The sequence below is a fragment of the Nymphaea colorata genome, chromosome 7, assembly GCF_008831285.2.
Source record: "Nymphaea colorata isolate Beijing-Zhang1983 chromosome 7, ASM883128v2, whole genome shotgun sequence".
Lineage (NCBI taxonomy): Eukaryota > Viridiplantae > Streptophyta > Magnoliopsida > Nymphaeales > Nymphaeaceae > Nymphaea > Nymphaea colorata.
In genome coordinates this window covers 14,642,475-14,664,942 of record NC_045144.1, presented here as the reverse complement: position 1 = coordinate 14,664,942, position 22,468 = coordinate 14,642,475, and the positions used below count along the sequence as shown (strand labels likewise).

The 22,468-nt window shown below is 39.2% G+C and overlaps 2 protein-coding genes across 2 annotated transcripts; one reads left to right on the top strand and one right to left on the bottom strand.

Moving 5' to 3' along the window:
• Positions 1-5,200: 5,200 nt before the first annotated feature.
• Positions 5,201-6,961, top strand: LOC116257560 (ribulose bisphosphate carboxylase small subunit, chloroplastic 3-like). The gene is made up of 3 exons (XM_031634429.2): positions 5,201-5,456; positions 5,585-5,716; positions 6,470-6,961. The coding sequence occupies exons 1-3, from the start codon at positions 5,271-5,273 to the stop codon at positions 6,701-6,703; spliced, it is 552 nt and encodes a 183-aa protein (XP_031490289.1). The 5' UTR covers positions 5,201-5,270; the 3' UTR covers positions 6,704-6,961.
• A 390-nt stretch (positions 6,962-7,351) lies between these two features.
• LOC116257559 (metal tolerance protein 10-like) lies at positions 7,352-16,659 on the bottom strand. Its single transcript, XM_031634428.2, has 6 exons — positions 16,433-16,659; positions 13,001-13,110; positions 11,251-11,496; positions 11,046-11,126; positions 8,047-8,277; positions 7,352-7,889 (listed from the first exon to the last, which is right to left on the bottom strand). The coding sequence occupies exons 1-6, from the start codon at positions 16,626-16,628 to the stop codon at positions 7,545-7,547; spliced, it is 1,209 nt and encodes a 402-aa protein (XP_031490288.1). The 5' UTR covers positions 16,629-16,659; the 3' UTR covers positions 7,352-7,544.
• Between the last annotated feature and the right edge of the window lie 5,809 nt (positions 16,660-22,468).

Below are 22,468 nucleotides of genomic sequence, written 5' to 3'. Positions count from 1 at the left end.
AATCTCAGGTCCACCGATGGAAAAGTGAAATTCTATAGTAGTCGAATATGACATCCGGCAGGTGTGGTCAACATGTGGACATGCAATTGCTCACACTAACCCACAAAAAGTACTTGTTTTTATATTAACACCTAGGGATTTTTGTTTTCATTTGTATGTTGACGCCCCTTAAAAATTTAAAATTTATTACTAATGTTCTTTAAATAGAAATTTCTAGCTCTACCTCTTAATCCAATGATATAATTGCACCATCAATTAGCTTCATGCATGAGCAAAAAAAAATTGAGGCACTTGGATGCCATTTATAGTTCTTTAATTTACTATTGAAGACAGAGCACTATTCTTCTGATATTGGACATCCTCCAGATCGTCCATCAGGAAATATGTGATTGAGATAACTCAGATCTTGGCACAAGTTAGGAACAAAGTGCACCCCTTCTCTTCCTCCTCCTCTCTTTCTCTCTATGTGCTATTTTTCTTTTGCCACTTTCACATTGCACTCTTATTACTTGATGTTTGATGACGTTTTTGTCAGCTCTCTCTCTCTCTCTGTCTCTCTCTCTCCCTTCAGTATGCTGATGATTTTCTCCTGTTCAGCAGTGCTTCTCGCCAACAAATTGTGAGAACGTGGCTCATCCTTCGGGTCTTTGAGTTCATCTCGGGTCTTTCTATCAATTCCGCCAAGTGTCACCTCTCCCTCATTCACGCGGATCCAGCCACGGTACTTCTCGCGGAAACTTGCTTTGGGTGTAAGGCTACTAGCCTGCCCATGGATTATTTGGGGCTTCAGATTACGTTGTCGCCTCCTGCTCCCTCTTTTTGGTATGGGGTGGAGCAGAAGCTTACGGATTGCCTTCAGTGTTGGCAGGAAAAGCTGCTTTCTCTTCCAGGTCGGATTACTTTGGCTAAGCACTGCCTTGCGTCGGTCCCTCTCCATGCTTTGTCTGTCTTTCGGCATCCTGTGGCTATTTTGCGTAGGTTTGATAAGTTTATTCGTAAGTTTGTTTGGGATGGTGATCGACCTTCAGATCGCCTTGCGCATTGGGATGTGGTTTCCTTTCTGCGTCTTCTTGGGGGTGCTCGGGCTTACGAGTCTTCCCTTTGTTCTTGGTGGTGGCGGTTAGCAACTGAACATTCTTCCATCACCCAATTCATTAGTTCAAAATTCGACCTTCCTTCCCCTAGCGTCTGACATAGTTCTATCTCTTACATCTCCCCCTCTCACTTTTGGTCTGACATGCTTTCTGTCTTTCATCTTTTCTTCCGCCTTGCTGACCTCTCATCGTCCACGTCTCTATCCTGACCACTTTCACCTACCCGTGAGTTCACTTTTTCTTCTTGCTACCTGGCCTCCTTTGGTCCTTCTGTCGCGTCACTCCCCCCCCGGTCTCTTTGGTCTTCTGGTCCATCTCCTCGTGCCATTGCTTTTGTCTGGCTTCTTCTGACGGGCCATATCAACACTTTTGATCACCTACAACGTCTTGACATCAGTTTGGGCTAACCAGTGTTCTCTATGTCTTATTGCGACTGAGTCTCGGGTCCACCTTTTTAATTTTTGCCCTTTTTTCTCTAGTGTCCTTGCTTCTACTTGGTCTTCCCTTGTTAGTAATCTTCCAAACCCACCATCCATTCGTCTTCTCTTCCTCTTTTGTCCTTCCCCCCACCTGACTGCTTCCTGGGGTCATGTTTGGAGGCCGTGGCTCATTTCAGCTTGGTGGCGCATTTGGGTGGAGCGCAACAACAGGGTCTTTAGGGGCACCTTCTCTTCACCAGATTCTGTGGCTCGTCTTGTGCAAGGGGATATCCAGTTCGCCATTCGGTTAAAGCGCCGCCGCCTGACTACGGTTGGGTGACTGTGCCGTTTCGTCTTTCCTCTTCTCTCCTATTTTTCTGTGCATTGTATTGTATATTTGTTCTTCTTGCTTGTGTTTTTTGCGGTATGTTTTTTTTTGCGGATTGTTTTTGTATTTATGGGACCTCTTGTCCCCAAATTTTGTTATATATTCCCATTTTATCGGCTCTCTCTCTCTCTCTTTCACTGTGCGTGTGTATGAAGAGAAGATGAAGAAGAAAAAGAAGACACGAAGGGATAATGTTTTAAGTGGTTTGGAGATAAAAGTTCTCCTACGTCGATGGCCATACAGGGTTGTTCACTAACTGATAAATAAAATGGCAAAATTACAATAGTGCACTTGCAAAATTTTCACAGAAATTACGGAAACCTATTAAGTAGGGATCAGACTCTAGACTCTTTAACACCCTAACACCCATAGACTTAACACATCTTTTACTTAAGAAACTGCAAAATGAGGATCAGGAAAATTGAACCGCGATTGTTGGTCTAACAGCCATTACTCCTTCCTAAGCCAACCCGTGTGGCTCACACAGGTTAAACAGCAATATGGTTCACTTGAATCAGAACTTTAACATAATCAAGGCTTGACCTTGTTTAGTAAAGAAACTTATGAAAGCGATTAACTTCTTGAGCCATGTACCTTATTAGTTCTACATGGTCCAGCTCTTATATGTCTAGCAACATAATTTCTTTTCAGATTTGCGAAAAAGACCATTTTCACAAAGCAACTTGTGGACACCATACAGCATCTTCCCAACGAATGCACGAGTGGCGAGCCGGGCGGTGTTCGGTCCAACTGGATAATATGCTTTCACTAAAGATGTTGATCAACAGAGAGTACAAAAACTGGGCCAACAAACAAGTGGCAGGCTTAAGAAACTAGACCTACAAATTTCTCCTGCCTCTGCTAGAAAACTTTACCTAACTATTCAATCCAAGGTTATGGCAAACTCCTCTCATGTTGGATATATATAGCAAGAAATTCATCTTTCAGCTTAGGGTGGTGGGCCTACAAGGGAAGAGATATGCAAAGGGATACCATGGACCCACTTGTTGGCTGGTGTGGGCAAATGCCCCCATCAGCAAAAAAAAAAAATACCTTATTACAGTGTTCCAAGATCACATTGTCATGACTCAAAAATTACATGCTATGCCCACATCAAACTTATGTCACCAACTCAAGTGCCCCTTAGCGAAAAAGTCCTGGCTCCGCCACTGGATACCACTCATTAGTGAGTGGTTTAGATGCATCTTAGCAAGGGTCACACTTTTCCTCATTCCTTCACTGATGAGTTGTGATGGTGGAGCTCTGGTGGTTGGAGGTTATGAATGCAATGGACAGGAAGATTTGGTCCACAAACTTCTCCCTCAAGGGATTATCCATGAATTGTTTGATTCAAAAAGTAGATCTCTCATCATGGTGTTGTCACAAAGCTCTTTTTTTCTCAACTAAACCTTTTGTGTTTAGCTACTTCTTGATCTCATGTACGTCTGAGTTGACCCTTGATGGGCTAGACGCAGAGTGATCCTCTAACAGTGGGACTACATGGACGGGAAACTAGATACAAAGAACAAATGGTTTCTCTCCAAGTTAATATTTGTAATTTTCAATCGAGTGTGGTAGTATTTGAGTTGTGGTTTTCTTGAGCTGCCTTGATTGGTAGGTTGTTTCCCGATCAAGCCTTTATATAGACAGTCAATCTTGAAAATGCAAACAAACTACGTTATCTAACTACTTGCACGGTCTGCATAATCTATGTAGATGCATTTTTCAACACTAGTTATTACTTTAAGAACTACCTATATATGGTGCCTTTTTGGGATTTTCATGCAATGATCATATGCACTCTCACAGCACTAGGTAACTGAACATTAATTTTGTGCATTTGTACACTAAAAATAAAGCAACCCTAGTGCTCTTATGGAATTTCAATTGTATGCACGTAATTTACATCGTTCAAAGTTGAAAAATCTATTCTAAGTTTGTTTTGGGCCCGTATACAAATAGCGATTATATTTGTACAGATCCAAAGCCTAACGACTAAAATTTTATTATTGTATATTTAGTCTTATATATGCCCCAAAATAAACTGACCAGCTATGTCGCATTCTTATGATTAGAATTTCTGAAAGAAATTAAATAGAAAATTCTCATTCTGACATGTAATTGTTCTACAAATTGTTCAATATCAAGCCTTATCCACTCTATGAAGTGCTTTGCGCTTTAACCTTTCTCACAACACGCAGCTTGAACAAAGGACGCAAAACATAATGAGAAACTGAGAATGTGTGCCCCACGACCAGATCATCTGACCAAATGATTGGATGGACAAAATAAATTCTATGAAGGATGTCCCCATAAGTTGCTTAGTCGAGAATAAGTCCTGGATCATGCCTATATGACGTGCAAGCATAATTTCAATAGTAAGTTCAAAGAAAAACAGTTTGGACTGCACCAAGAAATCGGATGCAATATCAAGATAAATTATCCCTACAGATTAAGCATTTTTTTATTAGTAAGATGTTAACAACCCATTGTTCGGAAAAGAGGTGAGAAGGGCCACCCATTCCCCTTGCCTTCCGCGCATATTTAACTCGACTGGTTTCAATGCTTATTTTGAATGAAAAGAATTGATCTTGATCTAAGATTGGAGAATGCAAGTAAAAAAAAAAAACATATGACAAAATCTAATTTTTCTCCTCCATGCTTAGACTTGCAACTTTAATATACCGGCAAGAAACATTTGAAACCACCGCAGCCTAACGGCTATGAATATATCATGAAACTTTCAAATTTTTCCAGCCCTTAACAACACGGGGGAATAAACAAAACTTACACTTGAATATAAAGACAAAATATCGGTACGTCGACATTTTAACGCAGACAATATTGATGAAACGGTAACAAGCATCATCATTCACACCATGAAATATTCCAAGTGCCAACCAACAGTCTTGGTCTCATGAGCTATGAATGACGTGAAGACTGGAGTTAAAAGGAGGGAAAAGAAGGTGGTCCTAAGCTTGCAAAATTACAGAGAGGAAGGATTAAAGCATGGAAACTTTGACGTGAAGAAGGCAAGAGGCCGACCACCTCTCATGCCCAAACTACGAGATAAGATGCATGAGCTATTGACGCGTGTCGCTCCGACATTGAGTTTAAACGATAAGGATAGCATCCGATAGCCTCTCCCAGTGTGTGGCCGTGGTGAAGAAATGTCACCAGCCTTGGATCCAACGGCCGACGGGGAGCCAAGATTTGGAGGACCGAACAAGGGCCGTCGGATCCGCGGCAAGAGCGGAGGAGGGGCGGAGCGAGTTATATATAGGGTGCAGCTGGAGGGGGAGGTCTCCTCAGCACAGCCAGCTGCAGTTCTCAAGCAGAGGAACCGTAAGGGGCCAGGCAGAGAAAAAAATGGCTTCCTCCATGATGATCTCCTCCGCTGCCACCGCGGTCATCAACAGGGCCGCCCCGGCTCCGGCCAACTCAGTCGCCCCCTTCAACGGGCTCAAGTCGACTGCCGCTTTCCCCGGCACCAAGAAGCCCGCCAACGACCTGTCCGCCGTCCCCAGCAACGGTGGCCGCGCCCAGTGCATGAAGGTAAAACTGTAGTCATGTTTCTAGGTCCAGTAAATGTGGTAGTTTTGAGTTGAATTTGTTGGTGGATTGATGTGGATGAGCGACTGCTGCTCTGTGTGCTTTTGCGTTGTTTCTTTGTGTCTGTGCAGGTATGGAATCCCTACAACAACATCAAGTTCGAGACCCTCTCTTACCTTCCCCCACTCAGCGACGAGCAATTGGCCAAGGAGGTTGACTACTTGCTCAGGATGAAGTGGATTCCCTGCCTCGAGTTCGACAAGGTCTCTCTCTCTCTCTCTCTCTCTCTCTCTCTCTCTCTCCACAGATTCACAACCAGATTCAAATGTTTCCAGATCCAGATCTGATTCTACTGGAGCTGGGTCTGTTGAATAACGGCAAAGAACTCGCTTTTAGAACTTTGTAATTTTATATGCTGCTCTCTAAATGAGCAGCAGAGTATGTCATTATATCATAATCCTTAGAAGAGAGTTGAATTTTTTAACCAACCATTCTTTCTCTTAAAGTATAAGACCTGTTTTTAGTGTTTTAAAGTAGCATTTTCAGCCTGCTTTACCTTGCACATTAATAGTTCTTTTTTTATAGCACAGAAAATTGACATTTTAAAAATTCAAAACAAAAACTAATCACCTACTACGCACAGACCTAACTGTTGTGTCAAACCCCTCAATGACCTTTCAGTACTGCTCTTAAGAGAGATATTAGGTGAGAACAGGAAGCACAAGTCACTTAGATTTCAAGGCTGCGTTTGAAACACATTCAAACGCTACCCACTGCCCATAAATATCCGTGTTTCATTGTGGTTTATGGGATCGAGCTGGGCTGCGTTTGAGTTACATAGGTTCTAACCTCTGAACTGGGCTTAGGAACACTTTACCCGCTTTGTAGCCCTATCCCCATTATGCAATATTGCATATGGGGCTCATGGGCGACTTAATCTGGGACAGTTCCCGGTTCCTTTATATAAAGGTATATGGGTCGGACTTCTTACCATCTTGCGGATGCCTTGGTTGCAGATTGGCAGCGTCTACCGTGAGCACGGCAGCTTGCCCGGGTACTACGATGGCCGCTACTGGGTCATGTGGAAGTTGCCCATGTTCGGTTGCAACGACTCCGCCCAAGTGTTGAGGGAACTGGCTGAGTGCAAGAAGGAGTACCCCAACTGCTTCATCCGGATCATTGGCTTCGACAACGTCCGCCAAGTGCAGTGCATCAGTTTCATTGCCTACAAGCCCCCACACCCCAAATAAGGAAGCAGAGATGATGGCCTTCTCTGTCCCTTTCCCTCTCATAGTGTCCTCTGTTACGTTGTTTGTTTTAGCGTCTTTTCCTTTCAATATCTCTTTTTGCCACAGCTCTCCAGCAATGGTTTGAGAATGGCTGTGTTTATTTGAGAACATAACAACCAAGACTGGCATTTGGTATGTGTATGAGTTATGAAGAGCTCCGGCTTTATATGCAATTGCTGCTACTCTCCAATAATGTTAAAAGACTTCGAATTTGTGGCACATGGCGGCTATTTTCTCTGATTGTGATACTCGACACGTTTGAAAAATTCTTACTTCATCTCCGTGGCAAATTGCCGCTATTATCTCTGAGAACTTTCTTCCTGTACTTCTTTCTTGGAAAGTTCCCAACATGAGGCATCTAATTCCAGGAAAAACTAGCCTATTTCAACTATACTGTGAATCTTACAACTATTGAACTTTATTCTCATAACTTGGAATGTCGTGATTTGTTAGCTTTTGTAGCATTTGGGTCAGTTTGAACAGAGATTGTTTAGCTCAGGCTTGCCGTTTGACTAAATAAAGCTCATGAGCTCAGTTGGCTCATCTGCAGCCAAGTTCATGGTGGCATAATGGCCTTATTAGGACCCTCTTTCGTGTTCCAAGTGCATATCTAAGTAAGATCCTTCAATATTTCAAACTGGCAATGTTCTTAGTTCAATACTTTAGATTCTCTGATCAAGCACGGGCAAAGGAAACAATACTTGGTGGCAAGATCCAGCCAAAGCAAGTTCATCAACAACCAAAAAAAAAAAAAACGCATCCAAATGATCAGATTTCTATAGTAAAAAGATCAGAGTTAAGGTCACGCCTTCTTAGTGTGTTCAGGCCTGTGGCTGCACTCATAATCTAAATGCACGAATGCCCTCTCCACCTGAGGAAGCTGTTCAATCTTCTCTTGTAGATCTTCTCCTATGTCATGCGCTTCGCTTAAGAGCATGTCACTTGGCAGGACAATGTCAACTTCTACAAAGTACTGCGAGCCAAATGTGTATGCCCTCACAGTGTCGATGTGCTTAACCTCTGGATGGTGATTCCATATAAGGTAGGTAAGTGTCTGCAAGAACTCTGGCGGCGCCGTCTTCCCGACCAGTGACCAGACATTCTCCAGCACTGTTCTTGCCCAAGTGCTAATTGTATACAGAGCAATCTTCTCAAAAACAAAAGAAAACAGAAGAACTCTGGTAAATTTTGCATCTTACCTTTCACTTAGGAATCGACGGGCGCATTTGATTTTCTCAGGCCCTATGATATTCGCAACTGTACTATTTTAAAATAGAAAGAGAGAGAGCTTGTAGAAGGATTACCAATATGGCTCCAGTAGGATCAATCCACCAATAAAATCTGGCGGCCAGGACTGCAGCGACCAGACCAGTTGAGTTGGTGACGACATCGAAGAAATGATCTTGAGCATAAGCCCTGACGATCTCGTTCTGGAATCTTTGGCAGTAGATCATTAGAGCAAACTTTACCAGAGTTACTGACACCATTATGCCGATCAACCATTTCTCTTTTTCTCTGTCGAATACCGAATGTGACTGCAAATTTAACAACCCATTAAGCTTAATTAGCTCATCAACAGGAGAAGAAGACAAGGTACTGCACTTAATACTAAGTAAACCAGAGCAGAGTTGTGGGCAAAGAATAATTGCATTAGCATTGCGGTTTTCCAAGTGTGCACCATACACATAAGAGTATCAAACTCGCAATTAGGATCAGCTGAATGCTTAGGCAACCCTGTTTAGTTTACAACTAAGTACACCATTCTGTTTTCCGATTACACAAAGACTACACTTGTGAGAAACTTCCCAACACTCATTGTATGTACTGAAAATTCTTCGCATGAACGAACTCTTACCGACCATTTGGCATTAGGAATAAGGTGTGAGTAGACGTGGGCATCGGCTAGGCCCAGCCTGAAAAGAGTCGGTCGGGTCGGGTCGGCCCGACCCCCAAAACCCAAGCTCACGCTTGGTCCGATTAAATTAAAAAATATATATTTTTTAAATATACAATATATTTTTAATAATTGAATATATGTTGTTATTAAATAAAAATAATAAAAAATTAAAAAAATAATTGGGCTGAATCGAGCCCCATCGGCCCGACCCAGGCTAGCCTTTTTGGGCCTGAGCCCTGGGCCGGGTACATGTTAGGTACCCGTGCCCATTGCCGAGGCTTAGGTGTGAATGCTTTATGAATTTACCTTAAATTTGGAATAGATTCTTAAAATGTCCTAGCAAGTGTCTCATTATTTTACCCTAATTTTAAGATAGAGTTGTGAAATAACCAGGTGTTATTTCTAATGTCAAACTGCCTCTTAGAATATTTAGCAACTAAACCTATTACATGAATCTGTTTTAAAAGTTCTGTTTTAAAAGTTCAGGCAGATTCACCTAACACTTTTCAAGGTGTTCAATAAATACGCTCAAAATTTTGAGACATATTCATCAAACAGTTATACATTATTCTGTTTACCTTACCAGACAGGCTGAAAACTCTCAATATCTTTTGGAAAAGGAGCTCAGGATATTGTGGTAATGTCTAGGTGAGTGTACACAATTGATGACATGCATCTTGACTGAAAACCATAAACACGTTATCTGAAATTTTTGTCCTCCGCTTGAGTTTCAGATGATATTGATGAGATTTCTTTGAACAAGCAATGTCCTTGTAACTTAACGTTTGACGATAACAAGGCAAATTCAAGCTCGCAACTGTACAGGGAGAAGATGCACTTTAGGGGGCCTTTCAATGACAGCCAAAAAATCAGATTTTGAAAGAAAAAATCAGGTATGTTTGGGTGACATGGAAATTGCGTTTCGCCAAAAACTTAGCTTTTTAAAAGGGGAATGAATCACTTGACACCCATTATTCACAAAAAAAAAAAATAATAGTGGATTGGGTTTGTCATTGGAACACAAAAGATCATTCTTACAAATTCAGTAAAAGTCTTGGTTTTTACAAAACTAAGTTTTCATAAAACTGGGGTTTTTTGGATGCCGACAAAATGCCCCCTTAAACTTTTCAGCAAAAACTAATTTCTAGTTTCTGGATCATAAATTATTTTTTACACAGTAATATATTTTCAAAATGTGGAAGAATTAAGAAAATCTTATGAGCAAAAACCATTTATGCCTATTTGGCGTCTTGGTCAACTTTTTTCAAATAGCCAAAAAGGTATAAGGATGTGGAGATTAAAACCTAAAATCTCGTGCAATATTAAAATTTTCTACTTAATCCATTCGAAATTTTTTCTTGTTTACATAGTCGATTTAAATTTTCACTTTAAATTATTTTTCTGTTGAATTACAAAAATAAATTAAATTTTGGCGAAAGGTCTTTTTTTTTTCCACCCAGGTATAACTTTTAAAGTACGTGTTAGGAATTCCCCAACTTTGTACAGGTTTACCTTCGAATTTGTGTGTCAAAAAACCTTCGCCTCAAAGAGGTATTTATAATGGGCAAGGGGGACACTTCTGTTCAACTTTTAACATATCGCTAAGCTTTTTTAACCTTGGAGAGCCCTGCACTTTATTAAACCATATTATAACAATCAAACTTAGTAAAATTTCATGTCTCCAACTTATATGGCAGCAATATCTTTTATATTTATTGCTCGATTCTCAATAAAAATCGATTCCGTCAGTTGGAGAATGAGTTGTTCGTTGTTTGAAGATAGCATATTTGGAGCAGAGATCCAGATCAGAGATTCAGATCCAGGCGAAGGTAGAACATGGATCTAAGGCGTAGATGAATTGATTTAAAGCTCTAAAGATCTAAAATATGATAAACTTAGGTATGCATGACAACATGTGCAGAAAAGTAATGTTTAAAATAAAATGATTGGTTTGCCCTTGTGTATGGGTTTGGATTCAGATGAATATGGATCATATTTGATTTCAGTTGAAACTCTAGAGATCAAAGAAGACATTAAACATAAGACGCATCTTAAGTTTAAGTAGAAGAATAAAGTACAAAAGAAATGACTATTTTACCCCTGACAAAGGGTTGCATCACAAATATTGCATTTGAGTCGGAGACTCATCTTGCTATCACTGAATTGTCCTTTCCCTGCAACTTGAAACCCTAATTAATTATGGAAAACCCTATGGCCAAGTGGTTGGGTGGATAGATTTCTTGTCGGCAGGTAAAGTGTCCCTCTCTATACTGATCAATCATGTAGACTATAATTTCACTGAAGCCTGAATGCTTCTTCATCCATAATAAAGTAACTAATATCTCAAACTAAAACAGGAAAAAACATGGAAATGAAAAAGAGACGCATGGTGATACTAGAAGATACCTGGGTGATCAGTTCTCTAGCGGACTCCAGCAATATTTGGAAACCCAAAGTAGCCATTATCGAAGCAAACACCACAATCCCCTGAAAGTTTCACTCAGTTCAATGAATTTTAGGTCACAAACTTGAATTCAGTCACGAATTATGAAAATAAAGTTGGTTAGAAATTAGAGTAAGTGCAGAGAGCACAGAGAGAAGAGAGACTTACAACTGGTTGCATTCTTCCCTTCCCTATGGGATAACTGTACTGATTTGGCTTCTTCATAGAGTGTGCTGTGAACCAGAGTATGAAGCCTGAGAGCAGGTCCAGGAGCGAATCAAGAGTGGAAGCAATGACTGCCAGCGATTTGCTCTCCACAGAGGCGTAAACCTTTGCGATGAAGAGGACGACGTTGGCCACATTGGAGGCATGGATGGCGAGCCTTTCACTTCTTGCTAACTCTCTCAGCTCGTCCTACGTACAACCGTAGTCACATGCACATACAAGAAGCAACACTGAAATTCTTCAAGAGTTCAAACTTCAAAGTTCAAACAACCTCATAATAGAACGAACTATATTTTGTGAGAATACTTTTTCATGCTAAAAGAGGGCGCACAAAAGGCAGTCTCGAAGTTTGGAAATAGCTTAAAATTAGTTCCTGTATTTAAGATTTTTGAAAGAGTTTAATGGTCATACCTCATAAGTGAGTCACTATTTTGCATTTTGATTTGGGTGAGGGGTAGAGGAGTGAATTGGGTGCACCAGGGAGGTGCACACAACAGAAGAAAAAAAAAGGAAGAGTTGAGTTATTTTGAGAGCTTTTCAAAAAGAAACGTCTTTTATGGACTTGACTTTTTTACTTACTAAAGATATTCTGGTCATTATACACTCTAGTTCATAAGTTTTTGTACATATGGAATATAAACAGTTTCTAGAGGAGAGTCCAACTACCCAAGTGAGACCCCTTCAGCCCCACCCCCCACACTTGGGCTCCAGGTCTGTGGTAGCTTTCATACACAGGAGGTCGTTGGTGCCCATGCGACTCAACCTAGCAATTGGGCCTCCAGCCACTGGGCCAAGCTAATGGGCCAAATCCTTTAGGTCCACCTTGGATCTAAATTCACATCCTTCCTGAGTAGTGTAAGTCAAAGTTCACTAGTACAAGTTAAAATTAGTCATATTGGATAAGTTATGGTACGTATCGGATTATGCTTAGAGACATAAGTGGTTGGGGTTCAAATTGGATCCAGCCTGTGACCAAGTATATTTAATCATATTTCGGTTTGGACTTAAATTTGGACTCTACTACCCTTTAAAATTATTGGTACTATATATATATATATATATGTGAAGCATTTGGATATTGGATCGTCATCTGATAGTAATCAATAGATCAGGCTTACTTTATTAGGTCCAACTAATGACCTTGAAATGAAATTTGTAGTCGAGCATGCCCAGTTCGTATACATCCCTAATTCTGTTTGCTTGGAACTTTTTCCTAGATGATGTTAGAAAACCCTGACTTGAGCGGCAAGTAGAAAGAAAGTCAGATATATACTGGATGGGAATGTCAACAGACGGGATTAGGAATGGATATACCGTTAACCATATCCAGTTTTCTGGTTATTCACATGTTAAGTTCCAAATTTGGATTCAAATATGAATAAAGAAAGTTATATCCAAATGCGAATTTTGAATAGAATTTTACCAATTTCCAAAAGGTAAGAGCATTATATAAATATTTGTCTAAAAATAAATCTGATCTGAATCTGTATCCAAATCTGATTGTACTTATGTATATTCGAATCTGAATCCAATCAGATGTCAATTCTTACATTCAAAGCAGTTCTGATTTTTTTATCGGATATTTATTCTATATCTAATTTTTTTAAATTGGTTTAGTCGGATATCTGATTCAAATCGGATATATTGACATCCCTAATACTAAAACATGAAGTAGAATGTAGAACAAACCCACCTCAGTCAATCCTGGTGCAGCACCCATCTCGTGAATCGTTTCCATCTCAGTGAACCCTTCAAGAAGCTTCTCCTGCTTCTTATAATACTCTGCAACCTTATTTTGTTTACCTGTAGTAATATGCAATCTGAAATCAATTACTCCATCAGAAGAATGGAACGATAAATCATAGTGCTTAATTTGCATGATAGAAGCTAATACAGTTGTATCCAATTGACACTTACTAAAGCACATCAGCTAGGCATGTAGCATGTTTTGAGAAATTAGCCTTTAAAACTGCTGGTTATTTGCAAAACCTTGAAGGTTGAATGCTTAGGGCTATAATCTGTAAAAATTTCGGTGGTTATCTGCAAATTATTTTTTGACACACTTGTATTGCAATGTCAAATTCTCCTTGTCCGGAACAAGTGAATTCTCCCACTTACTAAAGGCAGCCATTATGGGCGCACTCTTTTTGGCTTTTTCATCACGGAGAAGGCACTACTGGATACACTTTCACACCACCGAAGTAATGGATCTGCTCTCAAATAAGAAAGTCTGAAAAAGAAGAAAGATCTGGGGTGCCTCTTTTGCGTTCGAGATCTTCGCTTCTCTTGCTCTTTACTTGTATTCTCCTTTACCTGAAGCATATTCTTTGCGACTTTTTAGGCAATCTGGCTCCTACCATATCTTGAATACCTAACGCCGTTTATTTAAGTGACTTTGAAAATGATGTGATACCTCTTCCTCTACTTTATTAAACCATAATTGAAGTTTGAGTTTAGGAACTTGAAATTGATTTCCTTCAGGTGTAACACATTCAACATGTAAACATGTAAAGGAAACAACTCAAAAAAGCCTGGATATTTTTCCTTTAGGGGCCCACGTTTACTGGTGGTTATAAAGGCCACCTCCCTTCCTCCATCATACATCCTTGCATGGTGCCGCAAGCACAATTTGCAGTCCAAATGACTAACATTCATAGGAATCAAACTATCGATGCATTGTTAACATGACTTCCAGCCCTGACCAGTTCCGCTACGTCCTTAAGGGCTGGGTTCACGTTTTAGTGTTTATTGACTATAAACAGAAAAAAATATTTATTCCATTTTTTTTATATCATCACATCAGCCTAATCTTAACAGCTTGGACGTTTTCATTTGGTTCCTGCGGTTTGCAACTGGTTAGTGAATCAGTGATCATGAATACATTCTTCCTTGTATCTAATAATATGTTGAATTTGTCCTAGGAAACACTTGTAAAGATTTTTATCACTGAATATTTTATTTTTCTTTCAAATTGGAATCGATTCAGAACACAAGAGTTATGAACTAATTATTAATATATTTCATATAAATAAGAAACCTGGGTACTTGTTTTAAAGTAGATTGAGCAAGTTGAAGCTATCCAGCTCTTGAAACGCAGTTCAAAATAAAAGCTTACAAATGAAAAACTCTCTCTCTCCCTCTCTCTCTCTCCGTCTCTCTCCCTATATATATATATATATATATATAAGTTCCAGTCGGCCCGATGCAAAATGATTCAAAATAAATGGTTTTATCAATGGTTTACAATACTTTCAGCAATTAATTTGTTATTTCTATCTTAGCAGGCAACATCAAACATCCTGCACCTAAATTGTTTTGCATCCCCATGCATGTAGTGCCAAGTTAGCAGAACGGGGCAGAATGCCTTTATTTTTTTTTGGGATTATCCATTTGGTTGGGGGTAATTTTGTCATTTTTTGGACTTTTGTACACTCTACCTTTGTAAAGAGGGCTGTTTCAGACCTAGTTATATGCGCTGTATTGTATTTTTGTGTGATGGTATGATTAATGATTAAAATATCTTTAGTTTATACTTAAAAAATTTTCTTATAAAAAAAAAAGAAGAAGACTAGAACATTGCCCTTTAACAACTTATCAAATCAAAATGTTCTTCCCTGCAACGGCGTGCGACCACGCATGGCGCACGCAATCTCAAGCTTTTTGTGTCATGCTTATTGCTTGCCATGCACGACACTGGAACAGTCCCGTGCGTCATAATTTCCCATAACCACTACGCCTTTGGTATACAGCTCTTTCGGTGAATGATACACGGATATGACGTGCATGGAGTTGGTTCGAATAATAACCAGGGGCATCGTATTCGACGCCGACCCAAGTCGCATATGCCCTTACATAGGTCGCATATTGAGTAATTGCATATGCCATCTAACAGAAAAATTAGTATCTAAATGAACCGAATTGTCAATAAAGTGGTGGGGTTCGAATCAATTAATCAAACAAGTATTCTGAGGAGAAAAAAAAAGATAAAGGCACTACAGTCGGTACAGCTACCAAAAAGCGTCATCTACGAGCTTTTCTATTTTTTTCAAATTTAATTTTTTCATCTCGTTTTATTAAAATAGACCACTCGAACCAGAAAGAGCTGTAGACCCCGGAAACAAGAGACAGGGCGGCCATCGCGGTGAAAACTGTGTTATCAAAATAGTTAATGCTATCTTCAAGTTGAACCTTTCCGTGGCGGATTTGGTGTTTGACGCACTAGCCTTATCGGAATCTGCATGCCCAAACCAGCAGTGTCGCCGATTTGATTCACAAATCTGCTTTTGTAAACACCGTCTCCCAGAAAGTTTTATGTCATGAAAATTTGAAATTAACTGCATAATTAGGAGCGCCCAGTTTTGAAAATGATCTGCTCAATTATGTTTCAACGTAAGATTTTTCAAATTTCAATCATCTACGAAAAGAAGCAGCACTTGAATGGCATCTCAAACTCCAATTAAAAGTTTAGATTTGAATTTTGCTCTCCTTACAAAAGTCTATGAAGTAAATAATAGGGAAAGTGAGCTCTTCAGGTTTTAAAGCATAAGCGAATCAGCGACCTCACAGCTTTCATAATTTTAATATCGAAAGCGTAGTGCGACCCTACTGAAGTCAGAAACCGATGACTGTAATGGCTTCCGGCAACTTGCATATATACTTGCATCAGAAGCTACGTTTATAAGAATTACTAATTGTGGGCAAATCTTTGCGCCATCACATCATCGGGAAAATTGCAGAGAAACCTTCCGGAGCTTCGGACGAGGGTATAAAACGACTCAGATATTTGCAGAAATTGTCTCCTCCTTCCAAAATAGAAGAAAACATTTGCCTTTAAAAGGTCAAAACCCCGTGATCTTTCCGTCCTAGCTATTTTAAAAGGTACTCTTGACTGTGATTTATTTGGTTCATCGCAATTTCTGAAGCCCATAACGATCAAGCTGGTCACATGTGGAGAAAAGTAAGAAGATTCAACTTAACTACCGAGACAAATCAAGACCAAGGAGATCGGACTTACGCTTTGAGAGTAAGAAGGGAACTCGGGAACATAAAGTTTGTCAAAGATATCGCTTCACGCAAAAGAAAGCACTACGAAACGCAGAGATGATGAAGGAAGGAGAGAACTCACTGAGGTTCCTGAGACGATGGTGCAGGAAGCTAGGAGATCGACCTTGAGGGCTGCTGGGGAGGGTGATGTCGTTGAGGTTGAGACGCCACGAGTGCTCCTCGCTGGAGCTTGACCGGCGGTCAGTCGGTGGTGAAGGGGAGACGGCCGACTCCTCCAGCAGACGCTCCGGCGACAGAGTCTCTGTTCGAACCGCCATCACAAATCTCTCTCTCTCTCTCTCTCTACCGAGCGGATTCCTTCTCCGCAGGGACTCCCTTTTTAAAACGTAAGGTGGGAGGCCAACGGTGAAAGGTCAAACCGGCGGGTCATCACGGGGCTGCACCATGCACGGTCCAACCCGATCTAATCTGGATCAGTTTAGAACATGCTTAAATTGGATTTGGATCGGATATGGAACGACTGCACCAACAGTTGCAAATTGAAGATCAACTGGCCTGATCAGGCAAAGATTTGCAACACCCCGCTCGATCTGTCATTCTCTTTTTGGGCTGTGTTTGATAGCTCGGATTTGAAATTTGAAGAGATTTGAGATCCATGATACTGTGAAATCCATTGTTTGAACAAACAACGGATTTTATGTTCAAGGTTTTGCAATTTGCTGTGAATGCAAAAACCGTGGTTCTGAAGTCGCAGACCACAAATACGTAGATCTTAAATCCAAGCGGTCCTCAAATCATCTTGGGTCCTAATTCTGCAAGCTATCAATTAATGGAGCCTCATGAACGGTCCTCTAATGTTGGAAAGGGCCATGAGGCAAAGCGAGGCGGGGCATTGAGCTGCTCATGAGATGAGAAAGTCCTTGAGGCCTTGAAGTGTAAGCTTCGTGCTCAAAGTTGTGAAGTGTATAATATTTACAAAATAATGAGAAAAATGAAAAAGAAAACTAAAATATCAAGTGTACCAATAAATCAAATGACAATTATATCAATAACTTCATGTGCTTTTATTTTTTTGATTATGTATTGCTTAAGCATAGACATAAGTAAAGAGGTGTAGCACAACATTACTTACACAAAGAGCGACATGCATGCAAAAACTCAAATTATTAGATGGCAAGGATCAATTTTTGATGAATCTCTACTGGGAGACTCGGTTCCCAACCTTTAGTAATAAGAAAAAATAAAAAAATTACAAAGAACATCAAAACCACAACAACAAACCAATAGAGATTGGGATATCTGAGACCCCTAGATTTATTAGCCCACAGGATATCAATCTCATTGTCTAAAACTATTTACAAGAATGTTTGCAACTAATAGGAACTGTTAAAGATATGCTTATCACACGAGAAGATCAAGGAGATATGGATATGTCTATCATACGAGAAGATCAAGGAGATACGGATCGAGCCACCATCAAAGGAGATCAACACAAGGGAAACTCAATCCCTACAAAATCTGCATATGTAAAATTAGTGGATAAAGAGTTTGTAAACAATAACAACACTATAAATAGAACCTCTCAATCTCACGGTAATGGGTGAGAGATTGTGAGAGTATTGCCTTTGGTTGTGGATGTAGACTCTACAAGGAGTCGAACCACGTTAAACCTTTTTGCCTAAAAATTTCATATCTATACCTTAAGAATTTACAGTTTCTTTAAACCTTTCATCTTAGAGAAGCCGGCATTTTGCAAGTGCCGCTGCTAAGGCCGCGGCGCGATTTTCGAGCGGCGCGATTTTCGAGTAGAGTTCGATTTTCAAGGGGCGCGATTTTCGAGTAGAGTTCAGATTGATCTGATTTGTGAAGCGTCCCTTCCTCAGTGCTCCAGCTACCTACAGTCCAAATTTCATATCAATCCGACCATCCGTTGATTTTCTACGATTTTTTGAAGTCATGACGACTCAAAACAATGTTGAAATGTCTTCAATACAATCGGTGGTCCGCACTTTCTCTGTTCTTCCAGCACCAACAAGCGTGCAACACTTCCACAATTACTTGTTATGAGAATCTCAGTTTATTCCCCTTCTCAAAAGCTACACATTGATGAGATCTCATGAAGTATAGAGTGCTTTGAGACTCATTTATGCGGCCCACTCTCATTCCTAGGGATGTCAATATAACCGATTTGAATCGGATATCTGACCGATCCGATCCGAAAAAATCGGATATGGATAAAAATTTAATATCCGATTAAGAAATCGGATCGGATTCGGATTTAATAAATGACATCCGATCGGATTCGGATTTGGATATACATGAATATCATATCAGATTCGAATACGGGTTCGGATCAGATTCATTTTTAGACAAATATCCTCTATCTAATACTTGAAAAATGGCAAAATCCGGTTCAAAATTTGGATTCGGATTCAGATATAAATATAAAAATCAGATTCGGATCGGATTCGGATTGTAAAAACGGATTTCGGATATGACTTTGCTTTATTCGAATTCGAATCCGAATTCGAATCCGAATCCGAATATATGAATATCCAAAAAAGCGGATATGATTAAAGATGTATCCGATCCGAATTCAATCCGTTGACATTCCTACTCATTCCCGGATACAAAGGCTTCACGCTCAACTTCAATCCATAAGAAAAGGTACAGACTCCATTGCCACCTATTTTCACAAAGTGAAAGGCATTGCAAATCAGTTGGCATTGACATCTAAACCAGTAGAGAATGACGATCTCGTGTCTTACATTCTTGCTGGACTTCCAACTCATGAGTATGGAGTTTGAGGACTTCTTTGAATACCAAAGTTGAACAAATTGAACTCGAGGAACTCCTTAGTCTTCTCTTAATTCATGAAGCTCAATGTGCAGCAAATGAACCTGTAACAGACACCATCCATATTGCCAATATTGCATATGGCAATCAACAAACAACCAAAGCTTACTCATAAAGCAAATAAAGATGAGAAAGTGGAATAATATCACCTAATCAAGACTGCCGATATTCCCACAGCAAAATCAAATTTTTTCTTGCCTCAAACTTCACAAATAAAAGGACAAAAATGATAATAAAAAATTCTCAAAACAATAAATGGAACATTTCTCTCTCTCAGACTCAATTTCTCTCTATAAAATCTCTCTTGTTGCTTCAAATGAATGGACAACAAGATTCTCCCCCTCTTTCTCCCTTCTCTCAAGAGGAACTCACAAAAAAGAAGAAGAAACCCTCAAATGCTCTACAATGCCCAAAACCAGTGGACTCCCTTTTTTCGCTCACTTCTTTTAAAAATTTTCAACTATAGTCCATAATATGTTTAGAAATTGCTTTTTTTCAAGACCCACATTCAAACAAAGGTGACCGTTCCCCCTCTTTTCTTTTTAAATTGGGTTTGAGTCCTCCATATAGAAAGGATCCAAACTAACAACCAATACTTAATTCCTACATTGAATTTCCTTTTTTGATTTCTATATCAAATTTCTTACTTAGGTATTTCCATATTTTGTAGCTATATGCCTTACACTTAGTAAAGACGTGAAAACAATTCAGAATGGTAACAATGAATCTATTAGCCAATTAAATCCCCACAACCTCAAGTATGTCTAGTGCCAATAAACAACCCATGCTGCCACGTATAGTGTTCATTTTACTTTACGAATATAACCATTTTTCCACATATTTGCAATCAACCCATTTGGTTCATACTTATCTATAATCTTATTTCATTCCCCCAAAGCAACACATACCACTTCCCTCATACAGTTGTGTAGTATTTATCACATGATGTAATCCATCTTGATCTCAACCGAGCATTTCTATTATGATCAACATTAGGTTTAATCAATAACATCATATACACGATCGTCTTCCTCATTTTTTCAGAATCTGAAGCAAGAACAATATGCTGAATAACACCCAACCCCATTTCTTAGCCCTTGAAATTCACTAATGCACCATTCCTTATTTCCCATTTTAGAAAAAATTACAACATACCCACTTTGATTCGTAGAACATAGTGAAGTTGACCAAGATGCTTCGTGGCACTGTTTGCTTAAGTTAGCAATTAAGTTGTTGACAAGATGTGGACTGCTACTTGTAAGAATTAAATCATTTACATAAATAAGGAGAACAAGTATTGATCATGTTCTTACCAAATTTATTGAAGCATTGGTAATATCCTAAAAGTTCTATAATGAAGAAGATATGAATTTAGACAACGAGAGGCTTGTTTGAGGTCATACAATCCCTTGTTCAAGTTGATGGATTCATCCATAATTATGGAGTGCAAAAGAAAAAACTAGGTGAGTTGTGGCAAAGCATGTGATAGGAGCAAAGGTTTCATGAAAATTTTTATCTTCAACTTGAGAAAATCCAACGCATTTCGCACTAACATTATTTGCATCATGGGGCCTATCAACAAGTTCTCATGTTGTTTTTGTTCTAGTGCCTATACTTCTTCACCCATTATTGTTTTCCAAACCAGATGCTGTAATGCCTACTGAGTTCAGTAGGCGATGTTCTTTAGGAATAGAATGATGAGATAGAAGGGAGGTGAATTTGGGCAGACCAACACCATAAATGATGTTGTTCGTGTTGTGACGACACTAAGTGGCACCCAGGTAGCACACATCAGGTAACAAGTATCGACACCTCCATACAAGGTGAATTTCTCTACAATGGCATTGAATTTGTTATAGTGAGTACTGGGGAGAAGATGCCAATGTCTCATATATGTAATATAGTCTTCCCTCTCAAGCTTCTGACAAATAATTCTCCCCCTAGAATATATATTGCATTGAATAACTTTGATTTTCCACCAAGTCAATTTGATGGACTAAGAGGATTAATTAGGTCTATCCAACATGGCAGCTGATCAGGTATACAATGTATGATTTGTGAATTTCTCCTTCCAAATTTGGAGGTACAATCCTAGCCTCTTACAACATATTATTTGATACATTGAATAGGGCAGTGTATATTTAATCACGCCATACCAATGCATTGTATCGGGTGGTTGTGATTGAATTATGCTCTGAATTTTAGAGTATATATATAAAGACACTCCACATTACATAAACTCTGTATAATGTTGTTGCGTGCCTTTTTCTTTTTTGTTGGATCGGTTCAGAACAACTCCCTTACAAATTATTCAAAAGCTATTTATAAAACCATGCATACTTTCTTGTCTCACATTAACATCTTGCTTTTCTTTATTTATATTTCTTAAAATCATTAGTGCTTCTCTTTAGAATAAAATGTTAGGATGAACTTAAAAAGCAGGCTGTATTGTGGGAAGTCTGAAGAGCATTGAGGTCATTGAATGTTAGGGTCCAAGACAAGTGTACTATGACAAGATTTATAAGTGACCAACTGACCATGAGTGGCTATATAAAAGATTTTCAACTGAGGTTTTTTTTTCGAGTTTATTTATCTTATTTGGTTTGGACGTTGGATTTCATTCAAAATTGTAATAATCCACACAAAGAGATCCAAATATGCACAATTCTATACTTGTAGATCCATGTTCATACAACAACATCCATTATCCTTAGTTAAGGCTTCTTATTTTAAAAGTTTAGAGCCTATTTTATTTTCCACTAAAATGCTTGTTGAAGGTAGACACTCAACTTTTATTATAAAAAAATTGAGAATATATACAACAAAAATAGACCCTCGCGAGGAAATGAGCATCAAATGAAGGTAGCTATGGGATCCATATAAGGGTGTTTGAATTCCATGGAACACCATGGAACAGAACACTCTGTTCCATTCTTTTGTGTCTAGTGTTAAAAAAAAAATTGATGTCAATATCCAAGTTAATGAAGAAAATAAGTACAAGGTTTAATTAAACACTAGTGATTTTATTGTGAAGCACATGCAGATGGGACAAGTTCTTCGAGCTGAGCTCTAGAAAGGTTGTTTGTGGTGTGGTTGTCACCTAAGTAGTATGAAGTTAATGACATCAAAGATATCAAGCAGCAAGTTACACCACCTAGTTTGGGATCAGTAAGTGTTGAATGTCATTCTAGCACAATTTCTTTTCGATTTCCTTCCAAGTAGTTAATGCTGATCAAAATATAGATCTCCGTATATCTTATGTCATGCCAACTTTCCAACCATATTCAACTTTTATGCTTCT

What these genes read in the sequence shown, in the direction of transcription:
- LOC116257560 (XM_031634429.2), top strand. Translation starts at nt 5,271, where the DNA reads ATGGCTTCCTCCATGATGATCTCCTCCGCTGCCACCGCGGTCATCAAC. An exon ending in GCCGCGCCCAGTGCATGAAG is followed by an intron (nt 5,457 to 5,584) that starts GTAAAACTGTAG and finishes GTGTCTGTGCAG; the next exon opens with GTATGGAATCCCTACAACAA. An exon ending in CCTGCCTCGAGTTCGACAAG is followed by an intron (nt 5,717 to 6,469) that starts GTCTCTCTCTCT and finishes CCTTGGTTGCAG; the next exon opens with ATTGGCAGCGTCTACCGTGA.
- LOC116257559 (XM_031634428.2), bottom strand. Translation starts at nt 16,628, where the DNA reads ATGGCGGTTCGAACAGAGACTCTGTCGCCGGAGCGTCTGCTGGAGGAG. An exon ending in CTAGAGAACTGATCACCCAG is followed by an intron (nt 8,278 to 11,045) that starts GTATCTTCTAGT and finishes TTAAATTTGCAG; the next exon opens with TCACATTCGGTATTCGACAG. An exon ending in ATCCTACTGGAGCCATATTG is followed by an intron (nt 7,890 to 8,046) that starts GTAATCCTTCTA and finishes GTTTTTGAGAAG; the next exon opens with ATTGCTCTGTATACAATTAG.